General features: G+C 46.0%; 1 protein-coding gene across 2 annotated transcripts in view; it reads left to right on the forward strand.

The window, feature by feature from the left end:
• GLS (glutaminase) overlaps positions 1 to 16,542 on the forward strand; it is a 380,288-nt gene that overhangs the window by 325,323 nt on the left and 38,423 nt on the right. For both annotated transcript variants that reach the window (XM_083153554.1, XM_083153556.1), the window contains 3 exons: positions 5,869 to 5,930; positions 12,866 to 12,942; positions 14,631 to 14,694. In XM_083153554.1, the coding sequence (XP_083009680.1) occupies positions 5,869 to 5,930; positions 12,866 to 12,942; positions 14,631 to 14,694 (203 nt within the window). The remainder of the gene's footprint in view (positions 1 to 5,868; positions 5,931 to 12,865; positions 12,943 to 14,630; positions 14,695 to 16,542) is intronic.

The following is a 16,542-nucleotide window of genomic DNA, read 5'->3' on the forward strand; positions in this document are numbered from 1 at the left end:
CCACCCAATGTCAGAGGAGGTGATAGGGGTCGCTGGCATCATCCCCGCTGGATGGTTGCCATGGCAACCGCCCACGTCCTGCAATAGCCCCGGCCGGCGAACAGCCTTAGCACATGACAGGGTACACAAGTGCAACATGTAAAACAAGCGTCTTTTCATATATATGACACACAATGGTTGGGCATACATTACGGCCTACAACTAATTACATATGCCAATATACGCTGTACCTGCTGTTCTTGACAAAATCGCTACTTATGGTAATTATTATAATCATATATTGTTTCTAAAAGGTAATTTTTTGTGACGCTCTTTTTTCTCCCTTCATACTTAACCAAATTCGATAAATGAGGTACCATTTGAAAGATTACATTCTCCCCTTCTGATAAATTGTTAATTTACAATTGCACATTGTATTGTTTGTTTAAAAATTGAAGTAAAAAATAAACTTTTGTGCAGTAAGCTCCACGCCTCCACCTTCTCGCCGCCCCGTATACGATCAATCTATGAAATACTTGGCAGATTCCACACGCTTATAACACTAGTGGCACTGTTACATTACCACCAGTGCTGCTACCAGACAGCTGTGCAGTCTTTGCCCCCCCCCCCCCCCCACCTGACATCTAAAACCAGGGCTAGGCAACACCGGCCCTCCAGATGTTAATGAACTACACATCCCAGGATGCTTTGCATTAGTTTCAGCATGGCCACATAGCAAAACTAATGCAAAGCATCCTGGTATGTGTAGTTCACTAACATCTGGAGGGCCGGTGTTGCCCAGCCCTGTCTAAAACGGTCCTTCTTTCATCCTACTAGAAATCACCAACCTCGCTATAAAATGAATCATATTTTCAGTGACGAAGGGGGCTGCTCTCCTCAGATTAATACCAGCAGTGCATTTTCATTGCCATTCAGACATATGGGAAGGGGTTGCGCTAAGGTGAGGCAGGAGTGTGCTGGCCTTACCTCCACTCTGGCAGACACCCTCAGTTCATCTCCTCCCGACCCTGAGCAGGGCAGCGGCTGCAAAAGGACTGCACCTGCAGGTGAAATTCTTCTGACTCTGAGCAATGCGGCTGCAGGATTTATCTCTCCTGGCAGCTGCTGCAGGGTCTGCTAAATTCACTGGCTGCACCTGGACTGTAACAGCAGCCCACTTACTAACAGCCAACAGCCCCTCATAAAGTGTCCATACACGGTGCGAGGGTACTGTGTCCATCGCACAGCCTTGTATTTGTTTGTAAAACACATTATCAAAAAGGAAATAGTTTATGTCCAATGCTAAACGTAACATGTCCATGTAAAATGGTATATGTGGGCTGGTATAATGTGCATGGTCAGAAACTATTTCCTTTTTGATAATATGTTTTACAAACAAGGCTGTGTGATGAGCAGTTGTGTGGCACCTGCCTTTCTAAATGCTTTTATGTTTAATGTTGGAAAAAGTCTATGTTTTGCACATACCACGTATGCAGCTAATGTGCATTTCTTTATCTGCTTTATTGGGGTGAGGATCATATGTCATTAGGTTGTCACCACTAGGTCGACATGCTGAAAGGTCCTCGTTGGTCTAGGTCGACATGGGACAAGGTCGACACAAGCATTAGGTTACATGGTCTAGGTCAGTGGTAGCCAACTCCGGTCCTCGAGAGCTACCAACAGTTAATGTTTTCCAGATCGCCTTACAGAATCACAAGTAAAGTAATTAGCTCCACCTGTGGATCATTTATAATGTGTCAGTGAGTAATGAACACACCTGTGCCCTAGCTAGGTGATCTAGAAAATGTGAACTGTTGGTAGCTCTCGAGGACTGGAGTTGGCTACCACTGGTTTAGGTTGACAGTCAACAGGTCGACATGGGATTTTGAACTGTTTTTCTTTACCCGAATGTCGATACAGTCGACATGGACACAGGATAAAGTGCATCATGTCCCCTTGCATGGCTCTCTTTAAATCAATAAACCGAAATGTTGAAACAAAGCACTTGCATTAGTGTATTGTTGCAATATTGTACCCAGGAGTGCTGCTCCACATTCTACAAATTAATCTACAACAGAGAAGGCACCGGGCAAAGCTATCAATGTAAAACAGTACGAGTGCCAGACCATCGACATACTTAGGTGTATTTATATATATATATATAGATAGATAGAGCGCTCTCCATCCAGCCAGGGGCTGGCGATTCTATCGCCAGGGGGCATGTGTGCACGAGAGGCTCGCAAACCCCATTGCGACGGAGCTCACCACCGCCTCCACCACTGCCATCGACGTTCCCCCCCTTAACCCTGCCTGTCTCCCTGAAGTGGAGACGGGCAGGGTCCCGCCACCCAGTCACGAGAGACAGGGATGTGCGTGCACGTGAGACGCATGCACGTCCCCAGTCTGATGGAGTCCCTCTCTGCCGGCGCTCGCCAGTAGGGACGTTCTTTCTGGCGAGCACCAGGCAAAGACAAGAGGGGCTCCATCTGTATGTATATATATATATATATATATATATATATATTGTACAAGGCATAGAGGATACTCACCAGTCTTCTTCTTAAGCAGATATATTTATTTCATCCTCCCAACAGTAAAGTGCAAATAGTGCAAGAAGTGGGCCAAGGGCCGACGTTTCAGTCTGACTCCAGACCTTTTTCAAGGCCCCCACTCTCTCCTCATAAAGTGCATAACCTCCATACCTCTCATTGACCCTTAAATGCCCCCAGGGATGCATTTAAGGGTCAATGAGAGGTATGGAGGTTATGCACTTTATGAGGAGAGAGTGGGGGCCTTGAAAAAGGTCTGGAGTCAGACCGAAACGTCGGCCCTTGGCCCACTGTCTTGCACTATTTGCACTTTACTGTTGGGATGATGAAATAAATATATCTGCTTAAGAAGAAGACTGGTGAGTGTCCTCTATGCCTTGTACAATGTTATTGTTACTGGACTGGTCCGGATAACTGAGTTTGGCACCCCAGCAGTTGCTTGAACCCTTTGGAGGAGAGTGTGATCCGAATTCTTGGATATATATATATATATAGTACAGATGTGTGCCCGGCACTCAGGACTTGGGTGGATGATTTAAATAGCTGGCTCCGGTGCCTTCACCAAGGAGGTATGGCAGCCTCCCAATATAGTCGTAGAAAAAGAAGCGGCACTCGGAGACTTGATAGTGGTGAAGAAAAACAGATGAAGTTTAATCCATGTGCAGAGACAACAGTGATGTTTCAGGGCTCGGCGGCCCCGTCTTCAGACTTAGTAATGCACAACAGAAATGAACAAAACACAGACTCTCTCCGCCGGTCCGGTGATCACCGGGTCTGCGTGTCCAATGTGGCGCTTCAATCGCATCATGGTGACGCGTGTCATGGTGTGACGCATTCATACGCGACATCGATACGTGTCACCGAGGACCGGCTCCTGTCGGCAATGAGGGCACTGTGAGCAAAACAACATAATTATTGAGTGCATGCATAATAATGAAAAACACAGTGTATACTTTTCCTGGGCACCACACTGTTATTGGGGATGCGTTGTTAACAAAAAAAAGTGGAACACAGTCAAATATATTATTATGCATATACATACTGGTATAAAATCTAAGTGCAGTGAAATGGTGATGCTGATGCCATCTAGTGGCCAGCAATAAAAACAACAACTTACTTTAAAATGAATGTACCAATGCATGTAAATTATACCTACACACAAAACACTCAAGGATGTGATTCAAATCATAAGGAAAGACTTCAGTATTGTAATGCAATGCAGGTCTGTAAAGTCTAACATAAGCCATGAGTTACTGCCACTTGGTCCTAACTGCAAAAAATGTGACATAAAGGTACTAGGACGAGTGTAGGCTAAGGAAATTGTGCCAGAGAGGACTGACTGGCTGGTGCTGTGCACCTTATGTGCTTGACAGCACGAAGGGTAAATATGTAAAACTGGGAAAATATATGTGGGAGGTGTGGAAAAAGGCAAGGTCGTCAACCTGGGCAATGTAAAACAAAAGTAAGGAAACTAATGTACATGGTAGAGAAGGTGAGCAAAGTGTTAAGGTCCAGGGCACACCACTACAATAGGTCCGTGCATGGGTACCAATCTGCTGACTATCAGGGCCCCGTGGTGTAGTGTGGGGGTGCTGGTATGATGGATACACCACCTGTGTGGGATCTATAGGAAGTTAAACAGACCGAGATTATCATTAAGGCCCCTGGGATGTAGGGTGTCTAGCTTGAATATCCATTGTGACTCCAACTGCAATAATTTCTTTGATCTGTTCCCTCCACAAATGGATTGGGGGATGTGGTCAATGATTTTGTAGCGTAAGGTTGCCATATTGTGTCTCTGCACGGTGAAGTGGCGTGCTACGGGTTGTTTGCTATTACCCAATTTTAGTGCTGCACGTATCGCACTCCTGTGTTGTGTCATCCGAACTTTGAAAGTGCAATCTGTCTTTCCTACATAATGTAGGCCACAGGGACACGAAAGTAGATAGACCACAAATTTGGTGGTACATGTCAGTGGCCATTTGATGGGATATTTTTGACCTGAGAAAGGATGATGGACAGCAGTGCATGGGATGAGGTAGCTGCAAGTAGTGCAGCCTAAGCAATGGAAGCATCCGTTCCTCATCTGCCTCAGCTAGTCAGCCCTGGCAGGAGGAATTGGGGGAGTGGGAGCCCCACAATAAATGGGTACCCCCATACCAGGACACCCAAGGGCCAGGAATGAAGCATGGTGCTATGTCAGGTACCTCTGGGTGGTACATATGTGTTCTACCATGATTTTTATTTGTATTTGAGTAAACTCTGCCGTGTTTTGTATATTGTGGAGATGCAAGAATGCACTCTTGAATCAACATATGAATGGTAGTACATTTACCCCCTTCAAGTAACACAAAAGGGAAAATATGATAACAGTTATGCAGGGCTGGCTCTACCATTAGGCAGCTTTAGGCAGCTGCCTAGGGCGCCAGGATCTAGGGGGCGCCACCAAGTCTGCCTATCAAAAAATCATGGCTGTCTATGAGGAATGTGCAACTTCTAAGACCTCACCACCATACTTTTCCTTGAGGCATACTTCCCTACTTTACTGCCCTCTCCACCTTGTACTCTGTTGTGGGTGTCAAAGGAAGGCCTCCAAAGAAAGCAGGGGACTTGTCCATCTTCCCGAGAAGGAATGGGAGGACCAAATGATTTTTAGGAGCCTCCTTGGGGGGCAGTAGGTTAAAGTTTTGCCTAGGGTGCTGAGAAGCCTTACACCGGCCCTGCAGTTATGTAAAATGCTGACGGTGATGTAAAAAATATGGTACTTGTTTCCTAGCACGGCGCCACCGATTTTATTTGTATGCAATCGGGTTGCACGATCAACGTGAACCCGAAGCGTGGCGAGCGCAGCAAACCCGCAACGGGCGGCGGTACGCGTCCTCCGACCTTTTCATACCCCCACTATCCACGTCGGCGTGGAGTTGATTTTATATAGTGTGGCGAGCGCACGCGTATTACTTCAGACGTATTACGCGTCCCCTCGCGGGGCTCGCTACGCTTCGGGCATTATAATGGCATGCGATGGACCCGATTTTACATTTGTCGGGAAACCTCAAAAGAAGCCCGAAAATCGGGTCCGTCGGGTCCCATCGCATACCTTAAGTTAAGGTATGCGATGGGACCCGATGGGCGCCGTGCTAGGAAACAAGTACCAAAAATATATATCTGATACAATTGTTCCACCAATGGCCTCATTCATTTTATCAAGAAGGACAGGTCCAACGGCTGTACATCTGATGTCTCTTTAAGTCAAAGCAATTTTCTGATTGTAGATATCTAGTGATATAATTGTCATCAACTGTTTACTACTATTAAAATTACATTTTGTGTTTCCTTGTAGGTAAAATCTGTCATCAATATTCTGTTTGCGGCATTTACTGGAGACGTATCTGCTCTTAGAAGGTAATATAAATTGGTAGTATTAAACATTGATTTAAAATAAACAAATTTATACCAAGAATTTAACTTTTTGTTTGAGGTTTTTGCCCTAATTCAGGCTTGATCGCAAAGCATATTTTTTCTTAAATAGTCAAATCCATGTTGCATTGCAGTTGAGGCAAATGTAACGTGCAGAGCGATTTAGATTTGGGTGAGGTGTGTTTAAAATTAAATCTAAATTGCAGTGTAAAAAGGTAACAATATAAAAAATGTAAATAGAAACTCCCCTAGAAGAGGAATTGCAGGCGGAATGGTGTGCTCAACCCACCCAAGAGCGTGTGGAAGGGTTTTACATCAAACTAGATGTGTTTCAATCAAACAAGATATATTGACAAAGCAGCTTGATTACTAAGAACAGTTTTAGGCGATCATTAATACTCTTAACAATCCATTAAAAAAAAGAAACATGTAACAAATGACTGCAGAATAGAATGAGACTGTTGATGCAACAAGACAAAAACAAATATACAATACAATACTAACATGTAGCCAACCCCCCCTCCAAATCAGGGTATAATTATCACCATAATTGAACAAACCCAGAATCCTTCAGGATTCAAACAAAACAAATATAGTCTATAGCCACCATTGCAATGGGGCTCTTCAATGTAAAATAAAAGAGAGAAAATGTCAAGACCCATAAGGCTAGTCCATCCTGCACTGAGATAGAGCTCAAAAATATTAATCAACTAGAAAATAGGACAGTAGGAATAAAAATGATTAAAGGCATTCACCAGGTCTAAGCCAATAGCGTTATATAATAAGCCTGCAAAGAATTTTGTAATGTCATCCACCACCACCCGTAATTTGGAAGAGAAAATCATGGCACACTAATGATTTAAATCCCGGAGACAATGCTTTATGTGGAGGAATTTGGGCCTGTCATTTTGCACTTCCACAGCAAAGTTTGAAAACACTGAAATATTCACCCTTCACACAGTGGGGGAAATTTACCAATATGAAAAACCTAGTTTTTCGTATTGGTATTTTCCCTACGACTGCATACGACTGTTTAAGTCGTATGCAAAGTCGTGTTCCGGAGGGGGATTTACAAAGCAGTCATATACGACTGCTTTGTAACCCACCGATGTCGTAGGAATTCGTATTAGCGGCCGTATATACGGCCGCTAATACGAATTATTTCTAGCAGTCTGCACGGATCAGTCAGATCCGTGCAGGCTGCAATGTGTAAAAAAAAATAGAAAAATAAATAAATAAAAAAAAAACCGGCGTGGGGTCCCCCCCACAGCCGAAACCAGCACCAGGCTGACAGAGCCTGGAGCCGGTAATTAAAAATCAGGGAACCCGACAAATAGGGGTTCCCCGATTTTTAACAACCAGCCCCAGGCTCCTGCTCTGGGGCTGGTTCCCAAAATACGGGGGACAAAATGACTAGGGGTCCCCCGTATTTTAAGAACCAGCCCCAGGCAAAACCAGCCAGCAGGCTAATGCCACAGCCGGGGGGAGACTTTTTATGCAAGTCCCCCCGGCCAAAGCATTAACACTACCGACCAGTCAGCCTGGCCAGGGGCCCTGGGGGAGTGGGGACCCCCCCAATAAAGGGGTCCCCCCCCTCCAGGACTTACCTGACCAGGCTGAAGCCTGGTGCTGTCCTCGATGCCCCTGGGCGGTGGGCATCGAGCTGATAGTTGTGTAAAAAATAGAAGAAACCATTGTTTTTTACTGTGGCACTACAAGTGCCAGCAAGCCTCCCCAGCAAGCTGGGACTTGGAGAACCACAAGTCCCAGCCTGCTGGGCATTAAAGGGCCCGCTGGGTCTTGTAGTGCCACAGTAAAAAAAATAGTTAAATAAAACACACTGACACACATTTTAAATAAAAGTTTAATACATACAAAACACACATACTGATACTTACCTAGCTTGATCCCGTTGGTAGGTCGCTGGCTCCGGTGTCGGCGGCTCCGTGTCGGCGGCTCCGTTGTCGGCGGCTCCGGGGTCGTCGGCGTCCTGTCCGAAGATAATCCATGTTGGACCTGTGGAAGGAAATCCTACTCACCCAGGTCCTGCATGGATGGTCTTCGTTCTTCATCCGTCGACATCCCGGTCTTCTGACAGCTGCTGGCGACTTCCAGCAGCTGTCGGCATCTTCCGCGACGCTCCCCGGCTTTCAGAGCCGGAGAGAGAACCTTCCTGGTCGGCGTCTGGGCTCAGAATGAATTCTGGCCAATCAGGAGCCGCCTAGCCGCCTAGCGGCCAATCAGGAAAGACCTTTCCTGATTGGCCGCTAGGCGGCTAGGCGGCTCCTGATTGGCCAGAATTCATTCTGAGCCCAGACGCCGACCAGGAAGGTTCTCTCTCCGGCTCTGAAAGCCGGGGAGCGTCGCGGAAGATGCCGACAGCTGCTGGAAGTCGCCAGCAGCTGTCAGAAGACCGGGATGTCGACGGATGAAGAACGAAGACCATCCATGCAGGACCTGGGTGAGTAGGATTTCCTTCCACAGGTCCAACATGGATTATCTTCGGACAGGACGCCGACGACCCCGGAGCCGCCGACACGGAGCCGCCGACAACGGAGCCGCCGACACGGAGCCGCCGACACCGGAGCCAGCGACCTACCAACGGGATCAAGCTAGGTAAGTATCAGTATGTGTGTTTTGTATGTATTAAACTTTTATTTAAAATGTGTGTCAGTGTGTTTTATTTAACTATTTTTTTTACTGTGGCACTACAAGACCCAGCGGGCCCTTTAATGCCCAGCAGGCTGGGACTTGTGGTTCTCCAAGTCCCAGCTTGCTGGGGAGGCTTGCTGGCACTTGTAGTGCCACAGTAAAAAACAATGGTTTCTTCTATTTTTTACACAACTATCAGCTCGATGCCCACCGCCCAGGGGCATCGAGGACAGCACCAGGCTTCAGCCTGGTCAGGTAAGTCCTGGAGGGGGGGGACCCCTTTATTGGGGGGGTCCCCACTCCCCCAGGGCCCCTGGCCAGGCTGACTGGTCGGTAGTGTTAATGCTTTGGCCGGGGGGACTTGCATAAAAAGTCTCCCCCCGGCTGTGGCATTAGCCTGCTGGCTGGTTTTGCCTGGGGCTGGTTCTTAAAATACGGGGGACCCCTAGTCATTTTGTCCCCCGTATTTTGGGAACCAGCCCCAGAGCAGGAGCCTGGGGCTGGTTGTTAAAAATCGGGGAACCCCTATTTGTCGGGTTCCCTGATTTTTAATTACCGGCTCCAGGCTCTGTCAGCCTGGTGCTGGTTTCGGCTGTGGGGGGGACCCCACGCCGGTTTTTTTTTTATTTATTTATTTTTTCTATTTTTTTACACTGAAGCCTGCACGGATCTGACTGATCCGTGCAGGCTAAAACGCAAATACGACATGAAAATGGTGTTCTATTTTCCTGTCGTATTTGCGTGGGTGTTTTACACCACTAAGCAGCCGTATTATCAGTACGGCTGCTTAGTAAATCAGAAACCACCATTCTTTTGAATGGTGATTTCTGTCGTATTCTATCGATGGTGTAGACATTCGTATTTGTAAATACAAATACGAATGTTCCATCTTTAGGACTACGAATTTTTGTATTTTTGGGATTGTAAATCCCGAAAATACAAATTCGTAAAAAAAAAGGTGTATTTCTCCCTACGAATACACCTTTTTTCTACGAATCCATTTTGGTAAATGTCCCCCAGTGTAACAACTTGGCAATAAAGGTATGTGAAGGTGCTCCTGGACTTAAAGGACAGGACGGTATCCGGTATCCGATAAGCATGTTCAATTGCAAACTGTTTGGTAAAGTAGTCCCGACCCCTCTTTCTTCTCAGGGTAGCCAACAAATCATAATTTGTTTCTTCTTAGTCTTCTCAACCCCCCCCCCCCATGTCAGAGGGTTTATGCTGCAAGACAGACATTTGCCTAATTAAAGTAGTCACATCCACTTTAAATGGGGTGTGCAAGTCTTCAAGTGAGGATATGTCCCTGACCTGATGAACATAGTGTTGCAGCAAGGACAATTGTGCTTGATCTATTTTGTAAACCAGTTTTATTTCACAAGAAGTAATCATCTCAAGTACTTGCTGTTGATACCCCCTTGACAATGGAGGAGTTGGAAATGGCCATAGCTTCATTCCCTGGTGGCAAGGCTCTAGGATCTGATGGCATACCAACAGAGGTGCATAAAAAACATGCTAAATATTGTATTCCGAGGCTATTAGCATTATACAGTGCTATTTGTGACGGGGGATGTTTTCCTTCCTCCATGTCTCAGGCAATCCTTAATGTACTTAAGTATGTGTATCAGACTTTACATTTCCTCATTTCCAGAGCCGGCCTTATCCAATTTGATGCCCTAGGCAAGATTTTATTTGGCGCCCCCTAGCAAATGATACCACCCGAAAGTTAATGTTTAGACACCAAAAATAACATGCTGGTTTATTACATGTAAACGCAAAATGCACAAACAGAGAGCATCCTGACGGGCTTAAACTAATAGAGGTTTCCAGTCCTCCACCAAATGGCAAACCACAAAACCTGGATAAGCCCCGTGTGCACACACACCATAAAACTTAACATTTATCATTGCTATGTTTAAAAGGATTGGTTTTAGTAAAAAAAAAATATATTATAAAAATGATTATTCCTCTATGGAAATAGGAAAGAGATGGCATTCTATATGCTAAACGGTACTTGTTTCCTAGAACGGCCACACCGATGTTGATCGGGTCTGTCGCATCCCATCGATCGCATCGCATGCGACCGACACGATGGTCCCGATTTTTACATTGATTGAAATGTGAATAGGGTCCCTGGGACCCTATTTTACATTGGATTCAATGTAAAAGTCTCCCCAGACCCCAATTTTAACCACCTCAACGGCACCCCACGATTGACGCCAACCCGAAGCGTGGCGAGCGCAGCGAGCCCGCGAGGGGCGGCGATACGCGTCCTCCGACCTTTTCATACCCCTACTATCCACGTCGGCGTGGAGTTGAGAATATAAAGTGTGGCGAGCGCAGCGAGCCACCGAGCCCGAAGCGTGGCGAGCGGACGCGTATAACTTCGTGGATAGTAGGGGTATGAAAAGGTCGGAGGACGCGTACCGCCGCCCCTCGCGGGCTCGCTACGCTCGCCACGCTTTGGGTTGGCGTCAATCGTGGGGTGACGTTCACAATGGGGGGGGCATATACAATGAGAAATGGGCCATATTGGCCCATTTCCCATTTTTTTCCAGATTACAATGTTAAAAATATTTTAACATTGAACCCTATGGCAAACTCGGGTGCATCACGTGCCATGTTAATGCACCCGACCGACGCGATGGACCCGATTTTGCCTTTGCCGGCAAAATGGACCGGATTTCAAAGGAAATCTTGTCCATCGGGGGTAATCGTGTACCTTAAGTTAAGGTACACGATTACCCCCGATTGTGGCCGTTCTAGGAAACAAGTACCTGCTAAACAATTCTCTAAACACTCCACGACCACTAACCTTGCTAAAGTTTAGTAGTAAAATACAATTATAGTTAGCAATAATGTGGGTGAAATATATATTAAAAGCAATAGAGTTAAAATAGATGAAATGTGCCTCTATTACTCTCACAGTGACAAGAATTGACATAGAACTGATTGAATGTCACCACCAAATAATAAATGACAGTCTCCTGTTTGCTGGTGCCCCCCTTTTTTTAATATTCACTGGCTGTGTTGCCCCTGCCTTGGTCATAGAGCTAGTTGCTCACCATAGTGGCACAGTTCACTCCTGGGCAAGTCGCTGGAGCCTGGCTGAGTGCCGCACAGGGCACACAACGCGGTGGGGGTAGTGTGTACGGGCAGCGGAACTTAGACCTCAGGAGTGTCACGCTGCTGGGTGTTGGAAACTGCGCCACCAGTCCTGGACACGTCTTGTGATTCTGGCTGCGCCGCTGGAGCAGGAGGGGCCAGGCACATGAAACACTGCTGTGCTGTCCCTCCTCATTCTCCTGGTGGATGGTAGAGGAGGAGTGTCAGCAGCAGTGCGCACAGCAGCACCGTGAGTCAGAGCATGAGCCATGTGTCACGGGTGGAGTGGGTCTTTGTGGGACATATAGGCTGGCGGCTGGCCGGGAGGAAGCTGCAGCTATGGCTGCATTGCCAGGGCAGGGAACAGATTAGATTCTGGAGTCCGGACACCAGTGATTCTGCCCTAGGCAATTGCCTAGTATTCCTATGCCTAGGGACGGCTCTGCTCATTACTAACACTCTCTTTTTTTTCTCTTTTTAATAGCTATGTTTCTATTTGTTTACAATAAAGCTAGTGCTGAATTTGTAAATTATCTATATGAACTTGGCCAGTAATGGTGTTTGAAAATATTCCATTTGGAATTGTCTGTATTTCTTTATTGATCTGAAATGAAGAATTGTTTTAAGGCAGAGTTTCCCAAACTTTGCAATTAACAGTCCAGGATTCCCTTCTGCACCACCTGAGGTTTCTTTCCTCTTTGTGCTCACCTTAGAATACCACAGCTGCCACATAACACTTTCCCCAGAGCTGGCTTGAGCACAGGTGACTACATTAGTACTTTAGTCAATTTGATTTAACCATATGCACTGAAGATGGACATCATTCAAACCTGGGCTATATTGGCAGAGTTTGGCAATCTCTGCTCTAAGGGGTAAAGGACAATCTCTGCTCTAAGGGGCAAACTGTGTTCATGTTTTGAATGTGTGCACAACATTGCTTAAGATTTTAGCACAACTTCATATTTGCACACTCCTATTGGGTTCTGGAAATAAACCTATCATTGTGGTGGTTTTAAGCTGCATACATTTAGAAAATAACTACTGTATGGACAGCACAGTGATGTAGATGTTAAGAGATCTTTTTAAGTTTACACATAACTTATTTTGTATATTCAATTCTGAAATGGTTAATTGCAATTACTAACTTGTATAATATTTTGTAGGTTTGCTTTGTCAGCAATGGATATGGAGCAGCGGGACTATGATTCTCGTACAGCTCTGCACGTAGCAGCTGCAGAAGGTACAGTAATTCCTCCAGTAATTCACATCTGGCTCAAACACACTACTTTTAGCCTATATCAGGAAATCTCTTTGTACTAGTTAACAGCTTGTCAAAATGATGGAATAAAAAAACAGTAATGTCAGTGCTGGTGGCTGTGCACACCCAAACACGGACTCCAGCATGCACATCACTTGAATTCTCCCATAGAGGTGAGGAGCAATGTTACCCATTTATTATATAGGATTATATATTATAATGCTTTATTTTAGGAAACAAGCATAACACGATTTATCTTTTGTGCAGAACAATACCATTCTCACTTTTGTAAGAAAATGCTACATAATATATAAACAAACATATCGAGGGTGGATCAATAAGTACCTGTGTTAAGAATGAAGCCGAAAATTTTTCACAAACTATTTTTTTATTTTTTCAACATAATCTCCTTTCACGGCAATACACTTTTCCCAAATAAACCCTCTAAACAATAAGATTGAGCTCGTTTGAGCTTAATGCTTATACGTTGACCATATTGACTTATGTTGAACCCAATAAAACAAAAAAAACTCTTGTCAACCTTTTGGGAACCAAATGGGTAGCTCTGTCCAGGGGCCTGCTGCCATAGTCTCCGGCGGCTGCCCGCCTATTTCAAATACGGCGCTGATTCGTTAGCCAATCAGAGCTCAGAGGCCGGGAGCCAATCAGAGCGGCTGCTCTGATTGAGCTCATGAGTCAGCGTTGCATTTGAAAGTAGAGATGGGCAAAACGGGTCACTAACGAGAGCTGGGATCCAGCAGATCAGTCGGTGAAAAGATCTGTATATTTTAGGCGGCTCAACGGTTCACTTTGAAAGAAGGGGTAATTTGATAATAACTAAGCATAATTTGTTTTACAATCATTTATTGACTTTTTTTTATACTTTTTTTTTTTTAAACAGTGAGCTGAAGAAATAGGAACATATATGACCGAGTAAAAACACTGATCGATGGCTGGGTGCAGAATCGTCATCGATGGCAACCATCGATGGTGTCTGCACCGATGGCCATCCCTAGCAGCAGCAGCCTTATTCTTCTTTCTTTCACTTGCAGTCACAGCACTGTACTCAGTCTCAGTCAGTACATCTCAGCTGCCACAGGTGGCAGTGCTGAGCTCAGGAAAATGCATTGTAATTAAAAACGAAACAGAAAGTAAAAGAATGACGGATCACCTTTTTGGGATCGGCGGCTCACTCGTTCTTTCATGGGATCCGTTGAAAAGATTTGCTTCGTTCACGAACGACCCACCTCTACTTGAAAGGGTCCTGCTACCGCCGGAGGCGCTCCGTAGCTGCAATACGCAGCAGCAGTGGAAGGAGATCCTGTGTGTGTATACCAGTGGAGCGCCCGGCCGCCGAGCACATCGTGCACCGCCAGCCAGGGGCTCCTGCTCCTTGCTGCAGCAGCAGCTTAGCCTGTGCACCTGGCTCCCCAAAGACCCCCGTCGGCGATGGGTCCTCGAAGCCACCGCGGGGGCTGCGGCCCCATACCTACGCCACTGCTATGCATGGAATTTGAGATGCATAAGTAATATTTGTATAAAGAAATTATTTTAGTATTTAATTTTCAGAATGTATTTTTGACCAATGTTGAGTATAGAAGTATAGAACACAAATTATTGAGTTTTGTTAATTACAGGCTTTCTATTGTATTACTTGTTTTTATAAACAGGTCACGTGGAAGTTGTACGCTTTCTTCTAGAAGCTTGCAAAGTTAACCCTTTCCCAAAAGACAGGTGAGTTTTAAAAAATATTTGAAATTGTTTCCATTCCAGAATTGGCTCGGTGCTTGTGTCCTGTTGCTAATTTGTGATGTTTTCTTGAAGTTACATTTTATTCACACCACTGATGCAGAAAAAAGACACTCAGGGTGACATTTAATAGAATGCGATTTTTAGACACTTTTAAATTCGCCCATTATCACACTTTTTAAAATTGCATTTTTTTGCTGCAAATTCGCATATTTAATGAGGTGCGTGTTCTGGGGAAGAAAGTGCGATAATGAGCGAATTTTAGTCATGAAAATGTGCGAATTTTAGGCATGAAAATGTTCGAATTTGAGGTAATGTGCAAACTTGTGTTTAATTTTTATTTTTTTTAATGGCGTGAGGTGCCCCCGCCTGAGCATAACCAGCCCCGGGTTCATTGAGCCAGTCCTGATTCCAAAAATACGGAGGACAAAAAATCTGGGGGTTCCCCCCCCCCCGTATTTTGAAACCAGCTCCGGGCTCCAACAGCCCGGGGTGTCATGCCACAGCCGGGGGACACTTTTTATATAATGTCCCCCGGCCGAAACATGAGCACCGTGGCTGGTCAGCCTTGGACGGGGTACCTGGAGGAGTGCGGCCCCCCCAATAAAGGGGTCCCTCCCCCAAGGCTTCACCCATCCACGGCTGAAGCCTGGTCTGTCACCGATGTCTGTGGCCAGTGGACGCTGGCCTGATAGGGTCAATTCACACATTCCTAATATTGCTTTATGCAGGAGAAATACAGGTGCCAGCAGACCTCCCCCACATGCTGGGACTTAGAGAACCACAAGTCCCAGCATGCAGGGCATTAATGTAGTCCACCTGTAAAAAGAATGTTAAAAGAAAAGACACACACAGAAAAGTATAACTTTATTTCTCACACAAACACACACCTTCCTTTTACACCAATATACTTACCAACCCAGGGTCCACCGCTGGTCTGTCTCCTGCATAGCCAGCTCCCCCTGCACTGACAGCGGGGTGAGCCGGCTTTCTCCTGTGCAGCTAACACCTTCTGTAGCGCTATTCCAGCACTGCAGAGGCTGATAGCATCTTGGGCTTATGCATCTCCATGGAGATGCATAGCTCAGCCAATCAGGGCTGAGCTATGCGTCTCCATGGAGACACATCGGCCAATCATGCTATCAGCCTCTGTATCCCTTGAACAGCGCTAAAGACGGTGTTATCTGTGCAGGAGAAAGCCGCCTTACACCGCAGGCAGGAGGCTATGCAGGAGACAGACCAGCGCTGGACCCTGGATTGGTAAGTATATTGGTGTAAAAGTGAGGTGTGTGTTTGTGTGTGAAATAAAGTTATTTTTTTCTGTGTGTGTGTCTTTACTTTTAACATTCTTTTTAAAGGTGGACTCCAAGTCCCAGCATGCGGGGGAGGTCTGCTGGCACTTGTAGTTCTCCTGCTTAAAGCAATGTTAGGAATGTGTGAATGAACCCTATCAGGCTGGCGTCCACTGGCCACAGACACCAGTGACAGCCCCGGGCTTCAGCCCTGGACGGGTGAAGCCTTGGGGGGACCCCTTTTTTGGGAGGGTCCCCACTCCTCCAGGTACCCTGTCCAAGACTGACCAGCCACGGTGCTCATGTTTTGGCCAGGGGACCTTATATAAAAAGTGTCCCCCGGCTGTGGCATGACACCACGGGCTGTTGGAGCCCGGTGCTGGTTTCAAATTACAGGGGGACCCCCAGATTTTTGGAACCAGGACTGGTCCAAGAGTCCGGGGCTGGTTTCAGAAATACGGGGGACCCCTACGCTTTTTGTCCCCCGTATTTTTGCAACCAGGTCCCAGGGCTGGTTATGCTCAAGAGGGTTGCCCCCCAC

This window comes from Crinia signifera, chromosome 7, assembly GCF_055691185.1.
Source record: "Crinia signifera chromosome 7, ASM5569118v1, whole genome shotgun sequence".
NCBI lineage: Eukaryota > Metazoa > Chordata > Amphibia > Anura > Myobatrachidae > Crinia > Crinia signifera.